Here is a 23,734-nt window from a genome sequence, read left to right on the forward strand (position 1 = left end):
TTTTTTTTTTTTTTTTTAATTTTAATGTTTATTTTTGGGAGAGAAAATGGGAGAGAGGGGCAAAGGGATAGAGGATTTAAAGCAAGGTCCTGCACTCACAGCAGAGACCCTGATATGGGGCTTGAATTCAAGAACTGTGAGATCATGACTTGAACCGAAGTCAGATGCATAACTGACTGAGCCACCCAGGCTCCCATTTCCTTATTTCCTTTTACCAGCTAGGTATCTTTGAGCTAACATTATAACTGATTAGAACTGTTGACTTGTTTAGATCTAATTTATGCCAGAAAATGTTTAAGAAGTGGATACCTATAGTAGTACAGCTGAAGATAATATCCCAAATTCTTTATTTATATGTGGATTTAAATTTAATAGAAACTAATTATATGGCATCCGTGTTTTATATATTTGCATTTAATGGTTTTATGTTTTACTTAAATATTTTTGTTATATTCTGCTTATGTACTCAAAGATCCATATTTCACATATAGGTAACTTTTCTCTTTGTGGTATGAACTAACTTAAATAAAATTTAGTAATCAAAATTAAGTTTACATAAATGTTGTGTATTTGGTAGTTGAAGTGTTTGTGCATTTCCTTCATATATTCAGGATCATAATGTGGAAGGAGCACCAAAAGATAATTCATATCTAATTTTGTTCAATTAAAGCATTTTTGTTGAAGTTATGCTAGATTATTTTCATGAGCTCTGCCTCTTTTTAAAGCAGAAATTAAGAAGAAATGTGAATTTGTTAGAGAAGCTTGTTATGCAAGAGACATTATCCTGTTTAGTGGTAAACCTCTACCCTGGAAATGAGGGATATTCTCTGATGCTCAGGGGAAAAAATGGATCAGGTAAGAACCTTCAGAGAGCTACAGCCGCAGAAACCCCGCTACAAGGCAGGGTGTGCTGTCTTCTAGAAGTAGGTCTGACCTTCAGGTCATTGAAGACTTGAAAGAAGATTGAGCCCAAATTTTCCTCTTTTATGTGTTTTGTTAGAAATTATCTACAAGATGATTAGCTTTCATGAATACGCATTTGTAAAGAATTCTAATTGAGATAGGTCATTGAAGTTAAATTGTAAAAGACCTAACCTTTAAATAATTGTCACAATTTTCTATTTCTATCTATGCTTTAAGATAACATAAGGTGTTATACTGTAATTTGACTGTACTCTTAAGTCTGAAACCTTTGAAATTAAGCAGATTCACTGCCTTTTGAATAATTTTCATATTAACATTTTTTAGTATAAACTTTAAAATAGAGTTTTAAAATATAAACACTATTAGATTTCACATCTAGAAATGTGATGGGATGATTATGTGGGTTCTACAAGGAAATCACCTATTTAGGAATTATTTCTTTTGTTGATCATTTATTATAAAATGTAACAGCCAGAAAATTTTGTTCTGTAATGAGCATTTTTCAGATGAGGTACCAAATTATCGCTCTTATTTTCAGATTAGATTAAGTTTTCAAGGAATTTTCAGTTACTAATATTGGAATTTTATCATATTCTCATTATTGCACTCCTGGCTATGATTTGCATTATGTTGTTTTGCCAGATTCTTTTCAGTATATGTTGGCAGTTTTCTCCTTTCTGGCCTAAAAGTGTATACAGTTTACCAGATCTTACAGCAGTATGTAAAGTGATTTATTTGTAAGGCTTAAATAAAGAACTTTAGAAGAACCTTTTGGATTTATTTTCTTTATATTTTTATGAAAACTCATTTAAATTACATGACTAAGATTTGCAGTGAGCCTGATCATTTTCAGAAACTTTATGTTTTAAAATTAAGATTCTGAGACCATACGACTGCCTTATGAAGAAGGAGAATTGCTTGAATACTTGGATGCAGAAGAATTACCTCCAATTTTGGTTGATCTCCTAGAAAAATCTCAGGTATAAAATTTTTCTCTTTAAAATGTCAATGGGGCACCTGGGTGGCTCAATTGATTAAGCATCTGACTTTGGCTCAGGTCATGATCTCACAGCTTGTGACTTCGAGCCCCATGTCAGGCTCTGTGCTGCTGACAGCTCAAAGCCTGGAGCCTACTTCAGATCCTGTGTCTCCCTCTCTCTCTGTCCTGTGTCTCCCTCTCTCTGTCCCCCCATCCCTAGCTCACAATCTGTCTCTGTCTCTTAAGAATAAACATTAGGGGCACCTGGGTGGCTCAGTCAGTTGGGTGTCTGACTTCAGCTCAGATCATACCTCACAGTTCGTGGGTTCGAGCCCCGCGTCGGGCTCTGTGCCGGACGTTTGCTTAGAACCTAGAGTCTGTCTTCAGGTTCTGTGTCGTCTTCTCTCTCTCTGCCCCTCCCCCGCTTGTACTCTTTCTCACTTTGTCTCTCAAAAATCAATAAATGCAAAATAAAATTTTTTTAAATAAACATTAAAAAAATTATTTTATGCCATTAGATTTGTCAACCATGGTATTTGTTATAAATGGTATTTATACTTAAATGATATTAAATTCTCAATGGTTTTCAGAACAAGAAGTGAGACATTATACATAATTAGGGGGTAACCATTTTCTTGTGAGATACGTCCCCATTAGGTGTACTGAAATGTGTAGAATTAGTTGTTTCTTCTAAGGTTGCTTTAATAATTAGCAATTTTGTTAGAGATTTCCCTGTACCTACAACAAAGATTATGTGAGAAACTCCTGACTCTGGCTTCACTCCAGTGATACTGTTTACTTAGGGGGGAAAAGCCATCTGATGGGAACTTCCCATTTTCTTCTAGCCCTAGTCAACTAGAGCTCTGTCCACACTTTTCTGCCTACCTTTCTGTTAAAATGGAAGAAAAGTAAGCTGTTCTTAAGAAATGCCCTCTACTTGTATTCTGGATCCTCCTCAAGGACTTGCAACTATAACCTCTCCTTCTATCATCTATTTATCTCTTTTTACTAGATAAAGTATGTTTTTACTATATCTCAACTTAAAAAAATAATCCTCCGTTCTCCCCATGTCATTCTTCAGCTACTGTTGTATAATTCTGCTTTTCTCAACAATAAAGCTACTCACAAAGCTGTCTATAATCATCTTGTCTTTTTTTTCTCACATCCCATTATTTTCTCTACCCACCCCTTTTAGCATTATAACATCACCCATCATTCTACAGAGGGAGTTTTGTTAAGATCACCAATGATCTCCATGGCACAGAATCAGTTGGTCACTTTTCTGTTCTCTTAATTGGTCTTTTAACAAAACTCAGTGCAAATGAACTTTCCTCCTTGAAACACCCTTCTTTTGGCTTCTGAGACATTCTGGTTTTCCTCTTCTATTTTTTTAATCTTTACTATCGTCTCTCTTCCACTCATAAATATGTACAGGTTTCAGGGTTCAAACTTAGGCCCTGTATTCTTTAGTAACACACTATCTCTAGATGACATCTAGGGGCGTGTGGGTGGCTCAGTTAGTTGGGAATTTGACTGACTTTGGCTCGGATCATGGTTTTTTGGTTCCTGAGTTTGAGCTTTCTGTTGGGGTTTGTGCTGACAGCTCAGATCCTGTGTGTCCCTCTCTCTCTGTCCCTCCCCAGCTCACTCTATGTCTCTTTCTCAAAAATAAACAAACATGAAAAAAAAATGTTTAATTAAATAAAAGTGACATTTAATTCCTTGCTAATATCTCCATGACTATTACTTGAAGCTCCAAATTTCTGTTTCCTAGGAAATTTAGTAGGTTCCTCAAACTTAACATAACAAAAACAGAACTTTTTATTTTGCCTCCCAAACCAGTTCTAGTCCTTCTAATCTCAGATCCTGCTGTGACCTTTTACATTCAGTCCAAAAGCAAATGTCAGCTGTATCTTCAAAATATATATGGTCATGACCTGCTGTAGTTACCTTGCTGAACCCTAGATAAGGTTATGAAACAAACAATAGGGAAAAAAAAGTTCCCGGGCTTTAAAATTCTTCAGTGTCCTCTCAATTTACAAAACACCTGTTTTCTTGTCTTCATCTCCTGATTCTCATCCTAGACTTTATACTCCAGCCATCCATTATTTTTTACGTACTAAAACACACTAGGCATATTCCTACCTTAAGGCCTTTCATCTCCTGTTACTTCTGTCTGGAGTGCTCTGTGCCAGGCGTCCAGCCCTTTGTTGTGACTCAGGCCTCAGCTAAAAAGTTACTCCCTCAGAGAGGTTTTTATCTGAACACACAATTTAAGTTAGCTGCTCTCTATTCTATTTTCTTTTTAGCATTTATCACTAAGATTATCTTGTTATTTCTGTACATGTTTATTGCCTGTCTTCCCACACAGAACAAATGTTGTCCCACCACCAGTATATCTGCTTTAGTGCCTAGCATATAGTTCACGTTGTCATGGACATAATAATAACTCATAGCAAAGAAAGTCACAGTCTCTAGTAAAAGTTCTGAAAGCATGAAAAAACATAGTACTTTATATAAATGACTATGGTAGGTTGTAATTAGCAAGACTTGAATGATAAAAGTCTTTACCTTCCTTTTATTAATAAAAACAGTCATATTTCTGGATAGATTCTTAGCAGAGCAATTAGAAGTTTTATCCAGAAGCTGAAACTGGCAGGGTTAATTGACAGTTTATAACAAAGACAAACTTCATAACAATGACAAAGTTAGCAAAATATAATGGTTGGCCAGTGAGCATCAAGGATGGCATTTCCAGTGGTATGTAACATTAATAGTATATAAATGTCAAAACCCAATGTATGACTAGAAGCCATTAAACAATTTTAAACTGCTTCTTGGGTCATAGTGATGACATAAAATAATTCCTTGAAAAAGTTTATGTAATGGTAAATCCATCAAGGAAGTCCACTTAAGAGTATGTGAGTGGCCATCGTTTGGCCTTTTTGGCTAAGATCAAGTGAAGAGTATGTAAGTGGTCAGAAGTATTGCATAAACATGTAAAGAACCTGAACTACTCAATATAAGCACACTTCTGTAGGCTTTTGAAAGATGAAATTTACTTAAGTATTTTCACTCAAAACAGGTTAATATTTTTCATTGCGGATGTGTCATAGCAGAAATACGTGACTACAGGCAGTCCAGTAATATGAAATCTCCTGGTTACCAAAGTAGGCATATTCTCTTACGTCCAACAATGCAGGTAAGGAATATTTAATTATGTATTCTAGGGGCTCCTGGCTGGCTCAGTCTGGAGTGTGTGAGTCTTGCCTTGATCTTAGGGTTGCAAATTTGAACCCCCATGTTGGGTATAGAGATTACTTAAAAATCTTTAAGGGGCACATGAGGGGCTCAATCATTTGAGCATACAATGTTGGCTCAGGTCACAATCCCTGCAGTTCATGAGTTCAAGCCCCACATTGGTCTCACTGCTAGCCCAGGGCCCGTTTCTGATCCTCTGTCCCCCTCTCTGCCCCTTCTTCACTTTCACTCTCTCAAAAATAAACATTAAAAAAAATTTTTAATGAAATTTTTAAAAAGAAAAAATATATTTTCTGGGATTTTTTTGTTTTATTTCATATGTTTGTATATCTGTACATTAATGTGTTTTTTTAAACTTTTATTTCTTCTAGACTTTAATCTGTGATGTGCATTCAATAACAAGTGATAACCATAAATGGACCCAGGTTAGTTGTTTTTTAATTCCAAACAGGAAAAATAACAGGGTGAGTAATACTTAAAATTAAGTTAACCAAAAGATATTTTGTTTGTAATTTTATTCATGAGTAAATTTTGGGACTCTTTTGTGAACTTTAGAAATCAGGGGTCTCTCTGTGTGCCTGGGTGCCTCAGTTGGTTAAGCGTTCAACTCTTGACTTTGGCTGAAGTTAAGAACTCACACTTCATGGGTTCAAACCCCATATCTGGCTCTGTGCTGGCTACATGGAGCCTGTTTGAGTTTCTGTCTCTTCCCATCCCCTGCTTGCTCTCTATCTGTCTCTCAGAAAAAAATGAATAAAAATAAACTTAAAAAAAAACAAAACCCAAAGGACTCATCATCCAATGCAGTAATCCTTTAAGGAACTAAGCAATTTAATCCCATTTGCTATAGGACCATGGTAAAATAAAGTCAAGCTGACCTGATCTGCCCAATGTGTGAAATTTCATTTTTTATGCCCTCTCAAATAGAAAAATATTTTTTTATACCATAGATACAAGTAGATACAGATTTTCTGTAATCTAGGATTCTAAGGTAGGCCTACCCTGTCTTTACCATTCATACCATTTACAGCACTAGAGGAACTCTGTTACTTTTGAAAGTAGCCAGTAACTCTCCACTGGTCACTCAGTATATATGAGGTGCCCACTCACAATAGTGTTCACTTATTTCTTTGCTGCTTTAGAGAGGAATAGTTAACTAAACCAAAGAAAATATCAGTAATGAAAACTATCTGCAAAATACGGTTTTGAGTTATCAGTAACTATCAAGTGTTATGTTTTAGTTTGGGCTATAATTTTCATCTGCAAGGTTAACAGCTGTTGAAAGAATATTCAAAGCCAAAAATGAAGTCATTGGCTACCATCAGATGTTCCTAGGGTATCAGTGTCTGATTCTGAAGATTGATGAATACAAGGAGTTTTCATTCTGCCTTTCTTGTAGGAACTGTATGTTAGGTAGCCAAATAATAACTGAGAAAGTTCTTTAGGAACATTAGATCTTGAAATTTTTCACCACAAGAAAAAATAATTTTTGTAGCTGTGTATAGTGATACATGATAACTAGACATGTTAACTAGTGGTGAGCATTTTGCAGTGTACAGGAATATGAAATCACTTGTGTTCCTGAATATAATATGTTCTATGTCAGTTACATCTCAGTAGAAACGAGAGAGGACAGACAGAATTATCCTGGTACAGAGTAAATGTTAGTAGAGGAGATCTCTTATAGGCAGATCCGTAGTTCCTGGCTTGGAAAAATACCACCTGCCTCTCTGCACAAAAGCTTATTTTCTTAATTTTCTTTCTTATAAACATGAATTTAGAGTTAATTTTGCAAATATAATACATTCAAATAGGCTTCAATAATGATCTATTTAAGTGGGTTCCAGTAAGAATCAAGAAGTATAGAAGACAATTTAGAATTATCATATCTGATATTGGTGAGAAATTTAATATCTTTGCATGAGATGCATATAAATGCTTTTGTAATTAAGGATTCCAAATAGCAGAAATACCTACTTGTGATTTCACATATTATAGATACTTTTGATAACTGTTAGATGTTGGCATAGGCTCCATAGCATTCCTGCTTGTTGGGTAATCTTTCCGGGTTTGAAAGGTTGACACGCCCAACTACTTAGCACATATATAGCCTCTATAGAGAAAGGAAAAAAAAATATTTCCTGCTAATAAATACAAAAGAAATAAACAATGGACCTTTTAAAATACTAATTTGGAAGTCTTGAATCTAGACAGGTGTAACTCTTAGGTGTAAAAACTGTTAGGTATAGGTTCATGGGAAATTTTATAATGCAGATTTCTGACTGATCCCCTTGGTGTAAAAATGAGCCAGTCAGTCATTGTGTTCCTCCTGGTGTGATGCCAGAAAAAGTATATAATAATACCAATAAAAGATTCTTGTCTAAAAAAATAGAACCAGAATTAAATTAAGCTTCTATGTCTAACAATTTATAGGGAATTTAGAAAACAAAAGAAACTGTTAAATGACACAATGTGGAAACAGTCAGGAAGTAATTGGGTCAAATCCATATGAAAAGGAAAAAGATGAGAGAAGTGATTATTACAGCATAAAAAAACATGTTTGAAAGATAAAAACCAAATACAAATTGTAGAGTTTGAGTTCAAATTCCAAGAAACCAACTTAATACACTCTTGAGAAAATGGGAAATTTAAATCCAGACTGGATGTTAGAGGTCCTTACCAGTTTGCAATGCATGCTGAAGTATTTTGAGATGAAATAATACAACATCAAAGATGTATTTTATATTACTCCAGCAACACAAAAACAAGAAATTCAGGGGCAGTTGTTAAATGAAATTGAGTGTTAGTACATGGGTGTCAGTACAATTCCCCTTTTGCATATGTTTGAAAGGATCCATAACAAGGAGTTGAACTGTTGAAAGAAGCAGTATTTCTTTCTTTGCAAAAATTGTAACTCAGCAGTAATATTGATTCATTTGACTGTAAAATATTTAGTTGTTGCTGTTAATATTTCAGTGATTAAGCAAAAAAAATTAAAAAATTTTTGTAAAGTAAGTAAAACCTGTAGATCTGTACGTTTCGGAATTGGGAATATAGAGTTTACACAGTGTTAGTGTAATCATTTTTATTGTAATGAAGTTAAACTGAGTATTGAATAGGATGGTTATTAAAAGTTCCATAATCCATAGTGATTTTATAAGCTTTGTGGGAGCAGGTGATTTTATTGGTTCACTACTTGATCCTCAACTCGTAGAACAGAGGGTAACACATTGTAGGTGCTCAGTAAATATTTGTTGAATTAATGAATAGGCACTCTTACAATCTGACCATTTTGTATACTACAAATTACTAAATTTCCATTAGCAATTTCATTATGCTGTCAAGTTTCTGAAGTCTACAAAGTTGGAACTTGAAATACTGTGCTTTATGGTAGTACATAGAGTTTCAAGGAATATTTCTAGATTAAGAAATATGTATGATTTGAAAAACTTCAATTTGGGATTGATATATGGTATATATTTCAGGAAGATAAACTTTTGCTTGAGAGCCAGCTGATCCTCGCTACAGCTGAACCACTGTGTCTTGATCCTTCGATAGCAGTAACCTGTACTGCAAATAGATTGCTCTATAACAAGCAGAAGATGAACACGCGCCCAATGAAACGGTAATTGCCTTTGTAGATGGGTAAACCAAAAGATGCTCCTAGACAGTTAGCTTCAAATTTTGCTATTTATGGAAGCTCCTGGTGGCTCAGTCAGTTAAGCGTCCAACTTCAGCTCAGGTCATGATCTCATGGCTGGTGAAATTGAGCCCTGCGTTGGGCTCTGTGGTGACAGCTCAGAGCCTGTAGCCTGCTTCAGATTCTGTCTCTGTGTCTGTCTGTCTGTCTGTCTGTCTCTCTCTCTCTCTCTCTCTCTCTCTCTCTCTCTCTCTGTGTCTCTCTCTCTCTGTTCCTCCCCCACTCACACTCTTGTCCCTCTCTCTCTCTCCTTCAAAAATAAATAAACATTAAACATTTAAAAAATAAATTATGCTGTTTATGGTATTTTTTTGTTTGTTTATGGCATTTTTATTCTACATATAAGTACTGTGACTTTTTAAAAATAGTTAACTAGTTTATTTTTTTTTACTTCTGTCTGCTTTATATTGGAGTGATGCATTCTCTGCATTTTGTGAAAGAACAAGCTTCTTATAAGTTTAGAGTCTTTACCAAAAACAGGCTGAGAAGACACAAAAACAGAATTTCTTTATTACTTACTAATTACCAGTAATCGGTTTGTTTTGTTAATACTGCTTTTAAAGAAACAATTCATGATTTATTTTTGTATCTGATAAAATCCCAGTTTGACAAGTCAGTTTGTAACTAAATGCCTTTTTATAACATGGTAATTTGTCTTTACATGTTTTAGCTATCTTTTCTACTTAATAAAAGAATGTATATTAATTTGCACCACAGTTATAATTGGTTCATCATTTGGTATTAACAATTGTTTGAGTTGCCCATTTTGAGTCATCTTCAAGTTTGAAGGAGTTCAAAAACATACCCATTTTCTAAATTCCTTAGTTTACTATGTAAACAATATACGCTAAGGAAGAAGTACAGACTGTTTCAGGAATAGTGAAATAAGTCCATATAAGATAAGATCTGTCAGCAGTTCTATAAAGTCTCCTTGTATCTTCACTTCTCCGTGCCACGCCTCCAAAGCAGTACTTTATCTTGACCTCTGTAGTAAATTCCTATTTGGTCTTCCAGCTACCACCTTTGCTTCCTTTTGGTCCATTTGCCACAAAGTAGAATAATCTATTAAAAACTTCAAAGCAGATTATGCCACCACTCGCTTAATTTCCATAAAATCATCCCTTGTACTTCATGTTAAACACATTCCCATTGATCTCCAAGTCCCCTGCCGCACTCTCTGACCTCATCTATTCTGTGAACCCTCATGCTCTAGTCCTACCTATTTCTGTTTTTAAAGTAAGTTTTTAATTCTTTGTCATTTTTTAAATTCTCTCTCCTTCAAATACTCATTCCCTGATCTTACTGTAACCGGTTCCTTCTTGCCATTTAAGTGTCTGGTCCTTCTTTCTTTTATCTCCTGCTGCCCTCTCTATCACTGACTCACCGCATTCCCGTCTTTCCCCCTCCCCGAGCAGTGCTCTGTGAAATTGTCAGTTTAGTTGTGAATGTCTTTTTCTTCCTCTGGACTATTAGCTCCATGGCAGCAGAAATTTTGTTTGTCTTGTTCATTTTTATTTTATCAGTGCCTGGGACTCTGCTTGATAAGTGATAGTGGTGATTTTAATTACATTATTACATTATAATGCTTATTTAAACCCAGATTTATTTGGAGTTTCTTTTATTTTCAATTCTCTTCATATTTCAGGTGTTTCAAGAGGTATTCCAGGTCTTCGCTGAATCGGCAGCAGGATCTGTCTCATTGTCCACCTCCGCCTCAGCTAAAATTACTTGATTTCTTACAAAAAAGAAAGGAAAGGAAAGCAGGTCAACATTATGACCTCAAGATTTCTAAAGCAGGAAATGTAAGTGTGTTTTTTAAATAAAGCTTATTCTTTCAAAAGCCTTGCTTGTTTTGAATTTTTCAGCATTTTAATACTGTTTTTATTTTTCAGTGTGTAGATATGTGGAAACGGAGTCCCTGTAATTTGGCCATACCTTCTGAAGTGGATGTAAGTTCATTCATTAATTGCATTTATTTTCATACTAGTTCCTAAGTTTAATAACAGCTGATAATTTGGGAAAACAAAGACTCTTACTTGTTTTAAAAATAAAATAATGAATTTTTTAATCAGTTGCTCATTTTTAGAATATTTTAGAATATTCTTTCACATTAACTTGTGTAAGAATGTAGCCCCTTAATACATTCTGTATATTGCTGTAAAAGGCATGTGTTTAGGAATATCACCAAAGAATTTTGAACCGTGGGGGAAATAAAGCATAAGTAGTTGGTGATATTAGCAATTGAAGAATTTTTGTGTTTGAAACTATATTGTTGAGTTACTTAGATTTTTCTCTTTGGTTACGATACTGAATCCATTACATTTGCTGTTACTGATTTGATTGCTTAGGTGGAGAAATATGCTAAAGTGGAAAAGTCCATCAAATCTGATGACTCACAACCAACAGTCTGGCCAGCCCATGTAAGTAATCATTGCAGCAGTCTCCTTTCTAATAAAGCAGTTTCTAATCTGGGATCTGAATTTATTAAACATGAAGTGCCTTTACTTTAGGATTTTTTTTTTTTTAAGGATGTGTTGGAGGTTTAGTGAATTAAAGGAAAAAGACAGGTGTTTAGTTTTGTTTTCCATAAAGTATGGTTTCCATTTTAAAGGGAAATTTTATTGTATAACTGCATTTTAACTTTTGGATGCATATTGAAGTTTTATTCCTTTAATATTTTGTATTTGCATTCATATGTCCAGTATATGAAATTCTACCATATTTCACTTGGGCTTACTTAACTATTCCTCTAGAGCTCTCATTCTTAAAGTGCTATGTAAAAATGAGTCCTGGTCTATAGCCAAAATGCTGTGTGCCCTCTCATTGCCAGGTACAAGTTCGTGTGTCATTTATTTTGTTAATTTTGATTTGTATTTACTGAAGAAGGTGCTTATCTGGGGTGTTCTGTCTTTTTCAGGATGTAAAAGATGATTATGTATTTGAATGTGAAGCTGGTAATCAGTATCAGAAAACAAAGCTAACCATTTTGCAGTCACTTGGTGATCCACTTTACTATGGTAAAATACAGCCATGTAAAGAAGATGAAGAAAATGACAGCCAGATGTCTCCATCCCAGTGAGTTCTGTTAAATACATGTTCTTGACAGAATTAGGCATCAGAACTTATTTAGCAACTACTGATAAACTGTTAATAAAAATTTCCCTTTGAGGATTCATTTGTTAGTACTCCAGTTAGATTTGTGAGTGGACATAAGTAAACCTAAATTACAGTTACCATGTTGTCCAAGACTTACTTAAAATAATATATTTTTAAAAACCTATGGTATAAATATTTCATATTTGCTTTGAAGGATATGCCATTGATATCCCTTTACTGAGTATGACTTCAGCCTATGAGCATGAAGTGTTTCAAAGAAGTAGTTTGTTTAAGTAAAAAGCAAGTTCACTATAAATGATGAAGGGATTTAAGATACTTGGTATTACAGTACTGTGTAAGGACAAAGACTCTGTACTTAATGTAGTTATTGGCTCTAGAAATCTATATATATTTATATTTATTTGATGTATATATCAAATGTTTATTTGCATGTATAGACATAACATACACATTTAATTTTCCAAAATTTATAGACTACATATATTTAGTCAAGATAATAGTATTTAGTTTTATTTTTTATTGTTAGTTTATTAGTTTTTCAACCAAGTGATGCTGTTTCGAAGAGAAGAAACTACAGAGAGGAGGAGCTTAAAAAAAAAGCAGGGGCCAGGCCTATGTTAAATTGTTTATAAAGTCTTTACTTTTAACACAAGATGCTAATTGAAACTATAACAGAATGATGAATTTTAAAGAACAACCTCACCAGTATCTAAGTAAAAGTCAATGGTAAGAAATAGTTTCAGTCATGGAATCATTAGATAATTTTTCACATTAGCAGTTTCTTTTGCTGAATGGTATGTAGAAAGATCAGATATTTTGATTACCTATATCTTAAAAAATCTTCCCCTTAAAGACATACATTTGTCAAATTATGAACTTTCTCAAACACAAGGAAACAATATTCTTTTTTTCAATTAAAAAAAATCAGTTCAAAACCCTACTGATTAGATATAATAAGAATTGCATTTTTTGCCTTTGTGTCAGAGAATTGCTGCAAAAATGCTGCATCATTATTTCCATTCATTCCTCCATATTCATAAATTACTTGCATTAATAGCTATGAAGTTAAAGTTTGAGCTGCATTAACCAAGTTTTTTCTTTTTTTACATTTTATATTTCAGCTCCTCCACAGATGACCATTCAAATTGGTAATTAAAAAATAAACAAACTCACTATTGTAATCTTTTAAGAAATCATATAAATGTCAAATTTTCAAAAAAAGATTTGGTAAAGACATTTTATTGAATTGGCAATAAACTACCTTCCTTGTCTAAAATCTTTTCTAAGATCTGCTGTGTAGACATTAATAATGACTTCAGAAATCAAAGGTTAAAGTGAGAGGAAGGCCAAAGGCCTTACACACAGTAGTCCAGTGAACTGTACTGTAGGGCAGACACTTGCAAAGATGTATAGTATTTGCTAGCTTTCACCCCAGATTTTGTTCTGTTACATAAGTTTTGTGCAAAACTACATCTCCCTTAAATCAGCCAAATTATTCACAGGATTATTTTATAATGCATGCAAAACTTGGTCATTGCTTCATAAGTTTAAATATATTTAATTTTTTTTTTTAATACCTCAGTAGATTTGACTCCCTTTATAAAACTACAATCGCTAAGATATGGAAGCCTTCAAAAATAATCCCAGGGCTCCTTAAGACAACTGTTAACCACATACTTTTCTCTTTCTTAAACATTTCAGGTTTGTTATTGGATCAAAGACTGATGCTGAGAGGTAAAAATATTTAATTCGCCTCTTCATCTTTAATCTGGATGGATATGAAAAACTTCACTTTTATAGGATAAGGCAGTACTCCACTAGTGGTCACAACTTTGAATTCAGTTATACCTTTGATATTACTAGGATTTTTTTTATAGATTTAGGAAAAAAATGATCTTGTTTATATGTTTAAAAGAATAATGTTTAAAACACAGGTTTTTTTTTTAAATTAGTAAACATAGACATATCTGTGGTAGCTAAGGAAGACACTTTCTAAATTAGTGCTTCAATCAGAATGTGAGTAAAAGTTAATGGGTAATTGCTTTTGCTGCTTATTGGTTAAATAACCCGTGCAATTTCTGCATTAAAAGGAAGATGTGTATGTTTATGTTTCAATTGTTAATTAGCAAAACGTTTTGAGCACTAACTTGTCATTGAAAAGATTAAAATCATGTACTTTTGATAAAAAGATAAATTGTCTAATTTGAGTATTTGTATTAATTTTGATAGGAATTCTTTTAGTAGCAGTTATTATTTATTTCCTGTAAACTTATGTTTAATACAATTAGCTAATCCTTACTCATTTAATCCTCATATTCCAGGGTAGTCAATCAGTACCAGGAATTGGTCCAGAATGAAGCCAAATGTCCAGTCAAAATGTCACACAGCTCCAGTGGCTCAGCCAGCTTGAGTCAGCTTTCTCCAGGGAAAGAAACAGAAGTGTGTTTGATAACTTTTATGCACCTTTTTTGCATTTCTACTTTTTTGTGCCTGATTATTTCTCAAGGAATATAAGAAATGTTAGGGACTATTTTTTGAGGGATGGAGGTATTATTTAGTATGTAACTTTACATAATGGAAATTTTCAAATATACACAAAGGTAGAGAGAAAAGTATAATGAACACCTGTGTATTTTCCTGAAAAAGATTTAAGAATGGAAGCTTTGCCTTCAGTATACCTTTCTGCCCTTCTCCCTCAAACTCTTTCTCCCCACCTACTCAGAACTCTTTATCCTATATGTATACTTCAGTTTATTTCATGGATATCTGTATGCAAAACTACTTTTATTGTAATACCTGTATTACCCAATCTATAACATTAAAGAGTACTTTGCAGAGTTTTATATTCTCTGTTCTCATATAGAAGCTATGGTGGTATTAATTTATGAGTTTCTGATTTGAACTTAATTTTAACAAGTATATTTAATGTCCCTGTTTCTCAGCAGCCTGAGACTGTGTCAGTTCAGTCATCAGTATTGGGGAAAGGAGTAAAACACCGACCTCCACCCATCAAACTCCCCTCAAGCTCAGGAAATAGTTCCTCAGGTACCACATTCTTTAGTTTTCTGTCGTCTTGAGTAAGGAATGTCATATGGCCATAGTCTGTTTTTTAAACTTTACTCATATTTTGACATAATTAACAGAATTTTGAAGTATAAGTGTGGGAAATAACCTTCATATTCTTCCAGGTAACTATTTTACACCACAGCAGGCCAGCAGCTTTCTTAAATCTCCAACTCCTCCTCCTGCTTCCAAGCCACCAAGTCTTTCTCGGAAGTCATCTGTGGATCTCAATCAAGTTAGCATGCTTTCTCCAGCTGCCTTGTCACCTGCCAGTTCGTCACAAAGTGAGTTATAACTTAAATACTTCATGAGCTTTTTGCATTAGAGTTTCTTAAAACAGTTACTTTTTTTTTTACCAGTAAAATACTGAAATCTGAATGTACTATGTGCCCAAAAATGTATAAGTTTTGAGAAGCTTCAGGCAGATCTCTTGTTGATTGTATGTATTATGTGTTTATTGTAATTGTATTTGTTTTTCTGTATCTGTGTATGCACTGTGTGTATACCTTATAGACTTGCAACCTACACATTTCCTTTTAAAAAATAATCTGTTAGTTAAATGTTCAATAAGATTCCAAAATATTTTTTATTCCAGTGTGCCCTAGGATCATGTTACATTTTATGTTAACTATGTAGCTGATACGGAAAAAAAATGCCATAAGAGTTGTTGCTGCAGTCCTATCTTTGTATATGTGAAAAACAACTAGTTCCAAGGTGGTGATAAAATAAACTGAAAACCGATTTTTCAGAAACACTCCTACACTCTTAAAAAATTGTAATCAATTACTAAAATGTGGTAATGATCATAAAGCGTTATTCTGAAAATATTAAAATGTAATTTTTACTACTGAATACTTTTTTTTTAACATCAAGAATTATGCAAGAATTAGCATTCATTTGGGAGAATTTCTTCATATTAGAGATTTCTGAGATATTTAGGTACCAATTTGCAAAAAAGCATTCCAGTTTTTTAGATTTTTTTATAGATAACTAAAGTGTGCTGAAAGTTTTAGTACACTGCACAGTGATAGGGTGGTCTTCGCCTTAGATATAAACATCTTCATCTTGATAGCTCAAAAGGTGTAATTTTTCTGCCTTCTTGTTTTGCACAAAGAAAAATTTATAAATTTCCTGGAAGTCTTATTCACACTTCTTATGTTGTGGGTATGGATTATGTTAATCTACTGCACACAGTTGTTACTTTAAGTAAGGGTTGAGTGACAGCTTCTGGACATTCACATTTCTTTCCTTTCTTTCTGCAGGACATGAAAGCTAAAAAAGAAAACACCTCAAGAGCTTTTGGTTTTATTTTTTTGGTTTTTGTTTTTTGTTTTTGTTTTTTTTTAAAAAGTTGATAAACTGTGCATACTTCATTCACAACAGATTTTCTATACATTCTTACATTTAAACAGAAGTACACAGTTACTGTTAAAGATGCAGTATTATCTATCAAATATTTGCTTTATAACTGTGTTTTGTAAATTTGTTTGTCAGGATAAACTTGATGTGGTAAGAATTAAACATGTATATTTAGGGGCCAAATATGATTGCTAACCATATGTAATTTATTAAATATGTTCAAAGTTTCTCTCAGACTGTTACAGAAAATAAGCAATATTTTTAAAATGAAGTTTTAAATTAGTGAAATCGTAAATAACAAGAAATGTTATTTTGAATTCCTCTTAAACTTTTTGAGCCAAAGGTAGCATGTAGGAAATTAACGTTCAAATGGGTATTGTGGTAGACTACAAATGTATATTTTTACTGTTACTGTAATAGCATCATTGATGGAATTTTTAGGTGATATACTGCATCCTTAATTGTAATTGAGTGTAGCAACACTCATGTATCATGTGTAGAAATTAACACTTGCAGTTAACTGCTTAAAAAAAAAACTGGAACAAATTGTCAGTGCTAAGTAAGATTCCATTAACCTTATTTTAAAAAGGACTGGCCATTTATAACAAACTAGCAATTTTTATTTTTCTCAATGAGCAGGATCTGGAACTCCTAAGCCATCTACTCCTACACCAACCCCTTCATCGACCCCACACCCTCCTGATGCTCAGAGCTCAACTCCTATTACCCCTTCAGCCACCCCTACTCCCCAAGATTCAGGCTTCACCCCTCAGCCCACTTTGTTAACTCAGTTTGCTCAGCAGCAAAAGTCTCTGAGCCAGGCAATGCCTGTAACGACCATTCCTCTTTCCACCATGGTAACATCCATAACTACAGGAACCACGGCCACCCAGGTCATGGCAAACTCTGCTGGACTTAACTTCATCAATGTAGTGGGCTCTGTTTGGTAAGTTTGCATTGATGCTGTGATTTTTTTTTTAAAGATAACTCTCACTGATCTAAATAAATTATTGTGAAATTAATAACAAATTGCATATATCTGAAACTGAAAAACAAAAAGTCTAGATGTGAATAGAAACTCTCTCAACCAGAACGTCTCAGTTTTAGGTAATACACGTATTACATGCACTAACATGATACTACTTCGCATTGACAGCAACATAGATTATCCTGTTTATTCTCAGTGTTACCACCTTTTAATTCCTTGATTAATGCTTTTACTCTTCCAAAGTATAACTTAAACCTTGATAAATATACAGTGCTTAATTTTAGATAATCTTACTGTCACTGTCTAGCTTAAAAACGAAACTGAGCCCCAAAACTGATGTTTAAAGACCAGAAGTGCCTACGTGTGTTTCTTAGTAGTTTGTTTTTTAATCCAAAGAATTACTATGTAGTTTTGATTTTTTTTCTTTTGTAGTGCAAGTTTAATGCTTTGTCTTATTCTCCCACAGTGGAGCCCAGGCTTTGATGAGTGGTTCAAACCCTATGCTGGGCTGTAACACTGGTGCCATAACTCCTGCAGGAATAAACCTGAGTGGCCTTCTACCCTCAGGAGGTCTGCTACCAAATGCATTGTCCGGTGCAATGCAGGCAGCTTCTCAAGCAGGTCAGAATATTGGAAATAATAACCTCTAAAAAATTAAAGTATATGCTAATATAAAAATGTCATTTTAAGCATATTATATGCACTTAATGTCCTTATTTCTTGAAGCATTATGTTGCAGATATTTCATTTTATAAGTCCTTGAAGTTCTGATATTTGAACTAAAAACTGTTTAACAACTTCTATGAAAAAGCTTGGTAAGTTTCTACAAATTATATCTGGCTTCCAAACATAATAAATTAACTTTGGTTGCCTTATTGTCAGTGTAGTCTTATTCCAGGTAAAAGAATATTTTGGAGGGGCGCCTGGGTGGCTCAGTCGGTTAAGCATCCGGCTTCGGCTCATGTCATGATCTCACGGTTCGTGGGTTCTAGCCCTGCGTCGGGCTCTGTGCTGACAGCTCAGAGCCTGGAGCCTGCTTCAGATTCTGTGCCTCCCTCTCTTTCTGACCCTCCCCTGCTCATGCTGTCTCTCTTTGTCTCTCAAAAAATAAAAATAAAAAACATTAAAAAAATTTTTTTTTAAAAAGAGTATTTTGGAAACATAGGTTATGTGAGAAAGGCAACACAGAATGGCAATAAAAAATCCAGTTTCTGGAGCCAGACTGCCTGAGTTTGAATTGCAGTTGTGCAACTTACTAACAGTGTAATCATGGGAAAGTCACCTCACTTTCCTTGTTAATGAAAGGGGGAATAATAATTGAGCCTTGCCTCAGACTTTTGAAGATTAAATGAGTAAATACAGAAGATGTACTTAAACTGGCTGAGACACATAGCATTAAAATATATTTTCTGTCCTCATCATAATTAGTAATAATTTTATTGCAATAATAGTTATTGCTATTAAATGTCCTGGAAAACAGTTGTAACGACTTACAGTATTTTTTTTTAATGTTTATTTGATTTTGATAGGGAGTTTGCAGGGGTGCAAGTAGGGGAGGGGCAGAGGGAGAGGGCATGGACAGAGGATCCAAAGCTGGCTCTCTGTGCTGATAGCAGTGAGCCGATGCTGGGCTCAAACTCACAAACCATGAGATCATGACCTAAGCTAAAGTCAGACGCTCAACTGACTGAGACACTCCGGTGCCCCAAGCACTAATTTTTAGTGCTGTTTAAATAAACGTATTGTAGTATCTTGGAACAATCCAGTTTCTTACTCCTGAGAAAAAAATTTAGGAAAAACAAATTCGACATAGTAAGAAAAAATTTCTTAAAAAATTCCAAGTTATGAGAAATCGAACCCAAAAAAATATAAACAAGGTAACATATTGCTGTGATTTCCTAATTCTAGCTGGTGATTTCATTTTAGTGTTCATAAATGTTCCTTTAGTGGCAGAGGCCCTGGAAATGGAATCAAATATTGAATTTAGGATGTTTATATTTACATACACCTCTACCATTAGTTACACGCAGCTCCAGGTGTTAACTGTGAGGCCTAAAAGAAGTCACTTAATTTGTCTCCCTCAGTTTCATTTGCTCTAAAATGGAAGTGAAAATAACTAACTTCAGATGGTACTTGTGAGAAATTAATGAAGTGATCTGAAAGTGCTTTTGGTAAGCTATAAGCATTATACGGAGGTGTGATCCATTTTTAAAGGAAGTCATGTCCTATCTTTTCATAAGAATCTACAGTATATCAATATGGTAATACTTGAGAATTTTCGTACAAGGCTTGATACCATTAACTGTGAATGTGATAGCTTTTGTCTTTTTTTAATGCAATTGTCTGCTTTAGAGGACTAGATACATTTTAATGAGTGTTCAATTTGGTATATTTTGTTAGCAGAATATACACATACTTTGAGACCATGGTCAGTAAACAACAACCCACAGGCTAAGCTAAGAATGGTTACATATCTTTATAGATTTGTGTAGAAAAAAAAAGACAGGAGGAAGACTATGCTCCACAAAGCATATGTGGCCTACTTTTCACAAAGCCTACTTTCTTGGAAAGTTTGCCAACCCCTGCTTTATAATGCACTCTGTGTTGCCTCACAGATTTTTGAGAATAAGTTCAGAATAACAGAGCATTCTCTCCTGACTTTTAGTTTTGAGCCTTATCACAAAATTCAGTGTTCTTTAACATATTTAATATTACCATTTATAATTGAAAAAAAATAGCAAAGAGCATTTGGATAGGATTATTATTGTATATATGCTACTTATTAGCACAGAAGAATTTAAATAGATGTCAATACCTAAAATGTATTTTCACAACAGTGGTAGTATTGTATTCATAGTGTCTGCAATACTTCCTCATTACTTTCTCCAGCCAAAAGTCAAAACAGTGATAAAGAAGTTATCATTTCTGAAATAAGACTACGGGCATACCTGACTTTATTGCACTTTGCAGATACTGCATTGTCTTTTACAAATTGAAGGTTTGTGGCAACCCTGCATTAAGCAAGGCTGTTGATGCCATTTCCCAACTGCATTTGCTTGTTTCATACTTCTTGGTCACATTTTGGTAATTCTTGAAATATTTCAAATCTTTTCAGTATTAATTATATTTGTTATAGTCATCTGCAATCAGTGTGACTCATAGAAATCTCGGTTGATGTATTTTTAGCAAAATATTTTAAGTAAGGTTTGTACATTGTGTTTTTAGACAAAATACTGTGGCAGACTTAATAGACTGTAATATAAGCATAACTTATATTCACTAGGAAATCAGAAAATTTATTTGACTTGCTTTATTGCAATATTCAGTCTGCTGCACTGGTCTGATATTGAACCCCCAATATCTCAGAGTTATGCCTGGAAAATGTACATGTGATGCTCCACAGTGATGAATTTTTTTATTTTGTAAGATATTTTTAAAGTATAGAAGAAACCACATCTATGCAGAAAGTACTTAAAATATTATATTCATATATGCTATTGTAAAAAATATTTTGAAGTGTAATAAAATTTTAATTCCCTGTTATAACCATGAGTTTCATTTAACAGGTGTTCCATTTGGTTTAAAAAATACTTCAAGTCTCAGGCCCTTAAATCTACTCCAGGTAAATGTGAAACACTGCTTTTGATTGAAGTTTTTGTACTTTATATCTTTTTTAATGAGGTGTATCTAATCATAGCATGTGAACTTTTGAAGTCCGTTTAAAATCTTCTAAGGATATGGTTAAGTATTGCTCTCCTTGTAAGATCACATGGAAAGTGTGTAAGAAGAAAGAATCCATATCCTATATACCCCACTCATTTGTTTGAGCACCTTGCCTAGTCAGCTGCCAAGGATTACACTTTGCCTACAATAGCAGTAATAAATACAGTTAGTACGTAATTTCTCTCTCAACAGACATTTTATATATACATTATATGTATTACTGTTTGTTTGAAGAGAGATTTTTAAGATAGCTATATTTTCTTTCCTAAGCAGAATATGATTGCTTAGCACAGTGCCAGGCACTTAATAGTCATTCAGTAAATGTTTGTCAGATTAGTTTGTGTCCAATGATGAGGCATTACTCACGTGTTGTCAATGTCAACATATAGATTGAAAAAAAAAAAAACATAGATTTAAATTGGAGAATTTAGTACATGTTGTGAACTTATAATATTATTGACATTATGCTAAGTACTTAAAGAAAATCAATGAGGTTATCTACAGAGAATTTTGAGAAAAAGACATGAATGTCTGGACATAAAATGGCAGAGCTTTGATTATTGGGAAATAACAGTACCAGACAGATCAACCCAACCCCTGGTATTCAGGAATATGAAACAAATCAGAAAATGTACTTTAAGCCAAAACTTAAAAAAAAAATTTATTTAAAAAAATTTTTTTTAACATTTATTTATTTTTGAGAGAGCATGAGCAGGGGAGGGGCAGAAAGAGAGGGACACACAGAATCAGAAGCAGGCTCCAAGCTCTGAGCTGTCAGCACAGAGCTCAGCGTGGGGCTCAAACCCACGAACTGGGAGATCACAACCTGAGATCAACCATCTGAGCCACTCAGGCATCCCTAAAAAACATTTCTTACACAAGATGCAAACAGTATTTACAGAATGTAATCACATTGGTTTATTTAGCCAACTTTCCTGTCTTTGTATTGCTGTTGGAAGGGAACAGTGGAATTCCTTAATAGCACTAATAAGGAATAAGGTCACTTTATATGTTAATTATATTTTGTTGCCTTTATTATATGACTGAGGAAGGAACAGTTGACCTCAGGTATGTCCAGATTTCTAAATTTATCTAACGATGAGCTGTTTTGAGTTTAGAGATTTAGACTTATGGACAATGGACACCATTTTGTTTGTTTGTTTTTTATGCAGACCTAAGAGTTCTATAGTTGGGTATTTATTTGCTCAGACTTTCTCTTAAGGACTTTGGTGTGCTTATACAGTAGTCCCCCATTATCCACAGGAGATGTGTTTCAGTATCCCCAGTAGACCTACGTTCAAGATCCCTAAAACACGGATAATACCAAAACCCTGTATATATTGTGTTTCCCTATACATCATACTATTTACCTTAAAAATAAAACTCGGGTATTTTAACAGCAAAATGGGTTTATTTGGGAATAACAGAATTGCTATTTGGGCCAAGCAAGCTAATGACAAAACCATAGGCAAGTTCAACAAAGGAGAGGAATGTTATTTTATGACTGAGGAGGAAGTTGGAAAGGGTTGTTTTGAGTGAAGTCCAAATGAGAAGAGTTCAGGTAATGACCGCTTCTCATTGGATGAGTTCCAGGGGTGGTGTGAGATGATAAAATGCCTCTACAGTAGGTAAATAACGAAGGCATTGTGACATAACTTTAGGCTACTCTTGACCTGACATGTCAGGAGGATCATATCCTTGTGGACTGAAATTGACTGTAGTAACTGAAAATGGGGAAAGCAACACAATGCATGAAGGGACACTACTATAACTTGAACTGCTATAGAATAAATGGAAAAACCATTTGTTTCCTGATGCATTTGGAAATCAGTTTTAGGGGCGCCTGGGTGGCTCAGTTGGTTAAGCCTCCGACTTCGGCTCAGGTCAGATCTCACGTTCGTGGGTTCGAGCCCCGCATCTGGCTCTGTGCTGACCGCCAGCTCAGAGCCTAGAGCCTGCTTCCAGTTCTGTGTCTCCTTCTCTCTCTGCCCCTCCCCCTCTCATGCTCTGTCTCTCTCAGTATCAAAAATAAATTAAAAAAAAACATTTAAAAAAAAAAAGGGAAACCAGTTTTAGTTTTTAACATGGATTTCTGGGTGCTTTAAAAAGTATTTTGGGGTTTTCAGTTTGGTTTGGTTTGTATTTAGAAGTAATTTAGATAACGTGACAGAGCAGCAAGTAGTACCTCCAAACTATCTAATACTTTACAGCTTTGGAATTCCTTACTGTGTTCTATAAGAATGCATGCATTGCAGAGTTTTCATAAACCTAGGACAAATTAGAGAAGTTTTCTTAATGTACATCTCTGATTATCACTAGTTTCCTTTATACTTTGTAATCTTTTAATGCCATTTTATATTGATGTGTAAGAAGAGTGAAACATATATTTGGACAGCTAACTATTAATTTGAGGCAGATAAATATGTTTGAGATTACTTCCATAATGAGAGCCTAAAGCAGTGCACTTAAAAATTGTTTTTAAATAGATTTTCTTTAAGGGCAGGGATATTGGTTTGGCTTGGTTTTTGTTCACCTGTTTTCCTCAATCCAGAGGAGAATGCCTGATACACAATGAATGTTCCAAAAGTATACATGGAATAAATAAATTTAAATAATGTGA

General features: G+C 34.2%; 1 protein-coding gene across 1 annotated transcript in view; it reads left to right on the forward strand.

Moving 5' to 3' along the window:
- Positions 1 to 23,734, forward strand: part of SUPT20H (SPT20 homolog, SAGA complex component) — a 38,490-nt gene that overhangs the window by 8,461 nt on the left and 6,295 nt on the right. Inside the window, exons 6-22 of the mRNA XM_029938472.1 lie at positions 729 to 855; positions 1,801 to 1,904; positions 4,989 to 5,105; positions 5,536 to 5,589; positions 8,650 to 8,789; positions 10,510 to 10,666; positions 10,757 to 10,813; positions 11,213 to 11,284; positions 11,782 to 11,939; positions 13,103 to 13,129; positions 13,683 to 13,715; positions 14,303 to 14,420; positions 14,924 to 15,026; positions 15,170 to 15,328; positions 17,043 to 17,349; positions 17,858 to 18,012; positions 20,958 to 21,013. Of these exons, the coding sequence (XP_029794332.1) occupies positions 729 to 855; positions 1,801 to 1,904; positions 4,989 to 5,105; positions 5,536 to 5,589; positions 8,650 to 8,789; positions 10,510 to 10,666; positions 10,757 to 10,813; positions 11,213 to 11,284; positions 11,782 to 11,939; positions 13,103 to 13,129; positions 13,683 to 13,715; positions 14,303 to 14,420; positions 14,924 to 15,026; positions 15,170 to 15,328; positions 17,043 to 17,349; positions 17,858 to 18,012; positions 20,958 to 21,013 (1,944 nt within the window). The remainder of the gene's footprint in view (positions 1 to 728; positions 856 to 1,800; positions 1,905 to 4,988; positions 5,106 to 5,535; positions 5,590 to 8,649; positions 8,790 to 10,509; positions 10,667 to 10,756; positions 10,814 to 11,212; positions 11,285 to 11,781; positions 11,940 to 13,102; positions 13,130 to 13,682; positions 13,716 to 14,302; positions 14,421 to 14,923; positions 15,027 to 15,169; positions 15,329 to 17,042; positions 17,350 to 17,857; positions 18,013 to 20,957; positions 21,014 to 23,734) is intronic.

Source organism: Suricata suricatta, chromosome 4 (assembly GCF_006229205.1).
Source record: "Suricata suricatta isolate VVHF042 chromosome 4, meerkat_22Aug2017_6uvM2_HiC, whole genome shotgun sequence".
In the NCBI taxonomy this organism is placed as follows: domain Eukaryota; kingdom Metazoa; phylum Chordata; class Mammalia; order Carnivora; family Herpestidae; genus Suricata; species Suricata suricatta.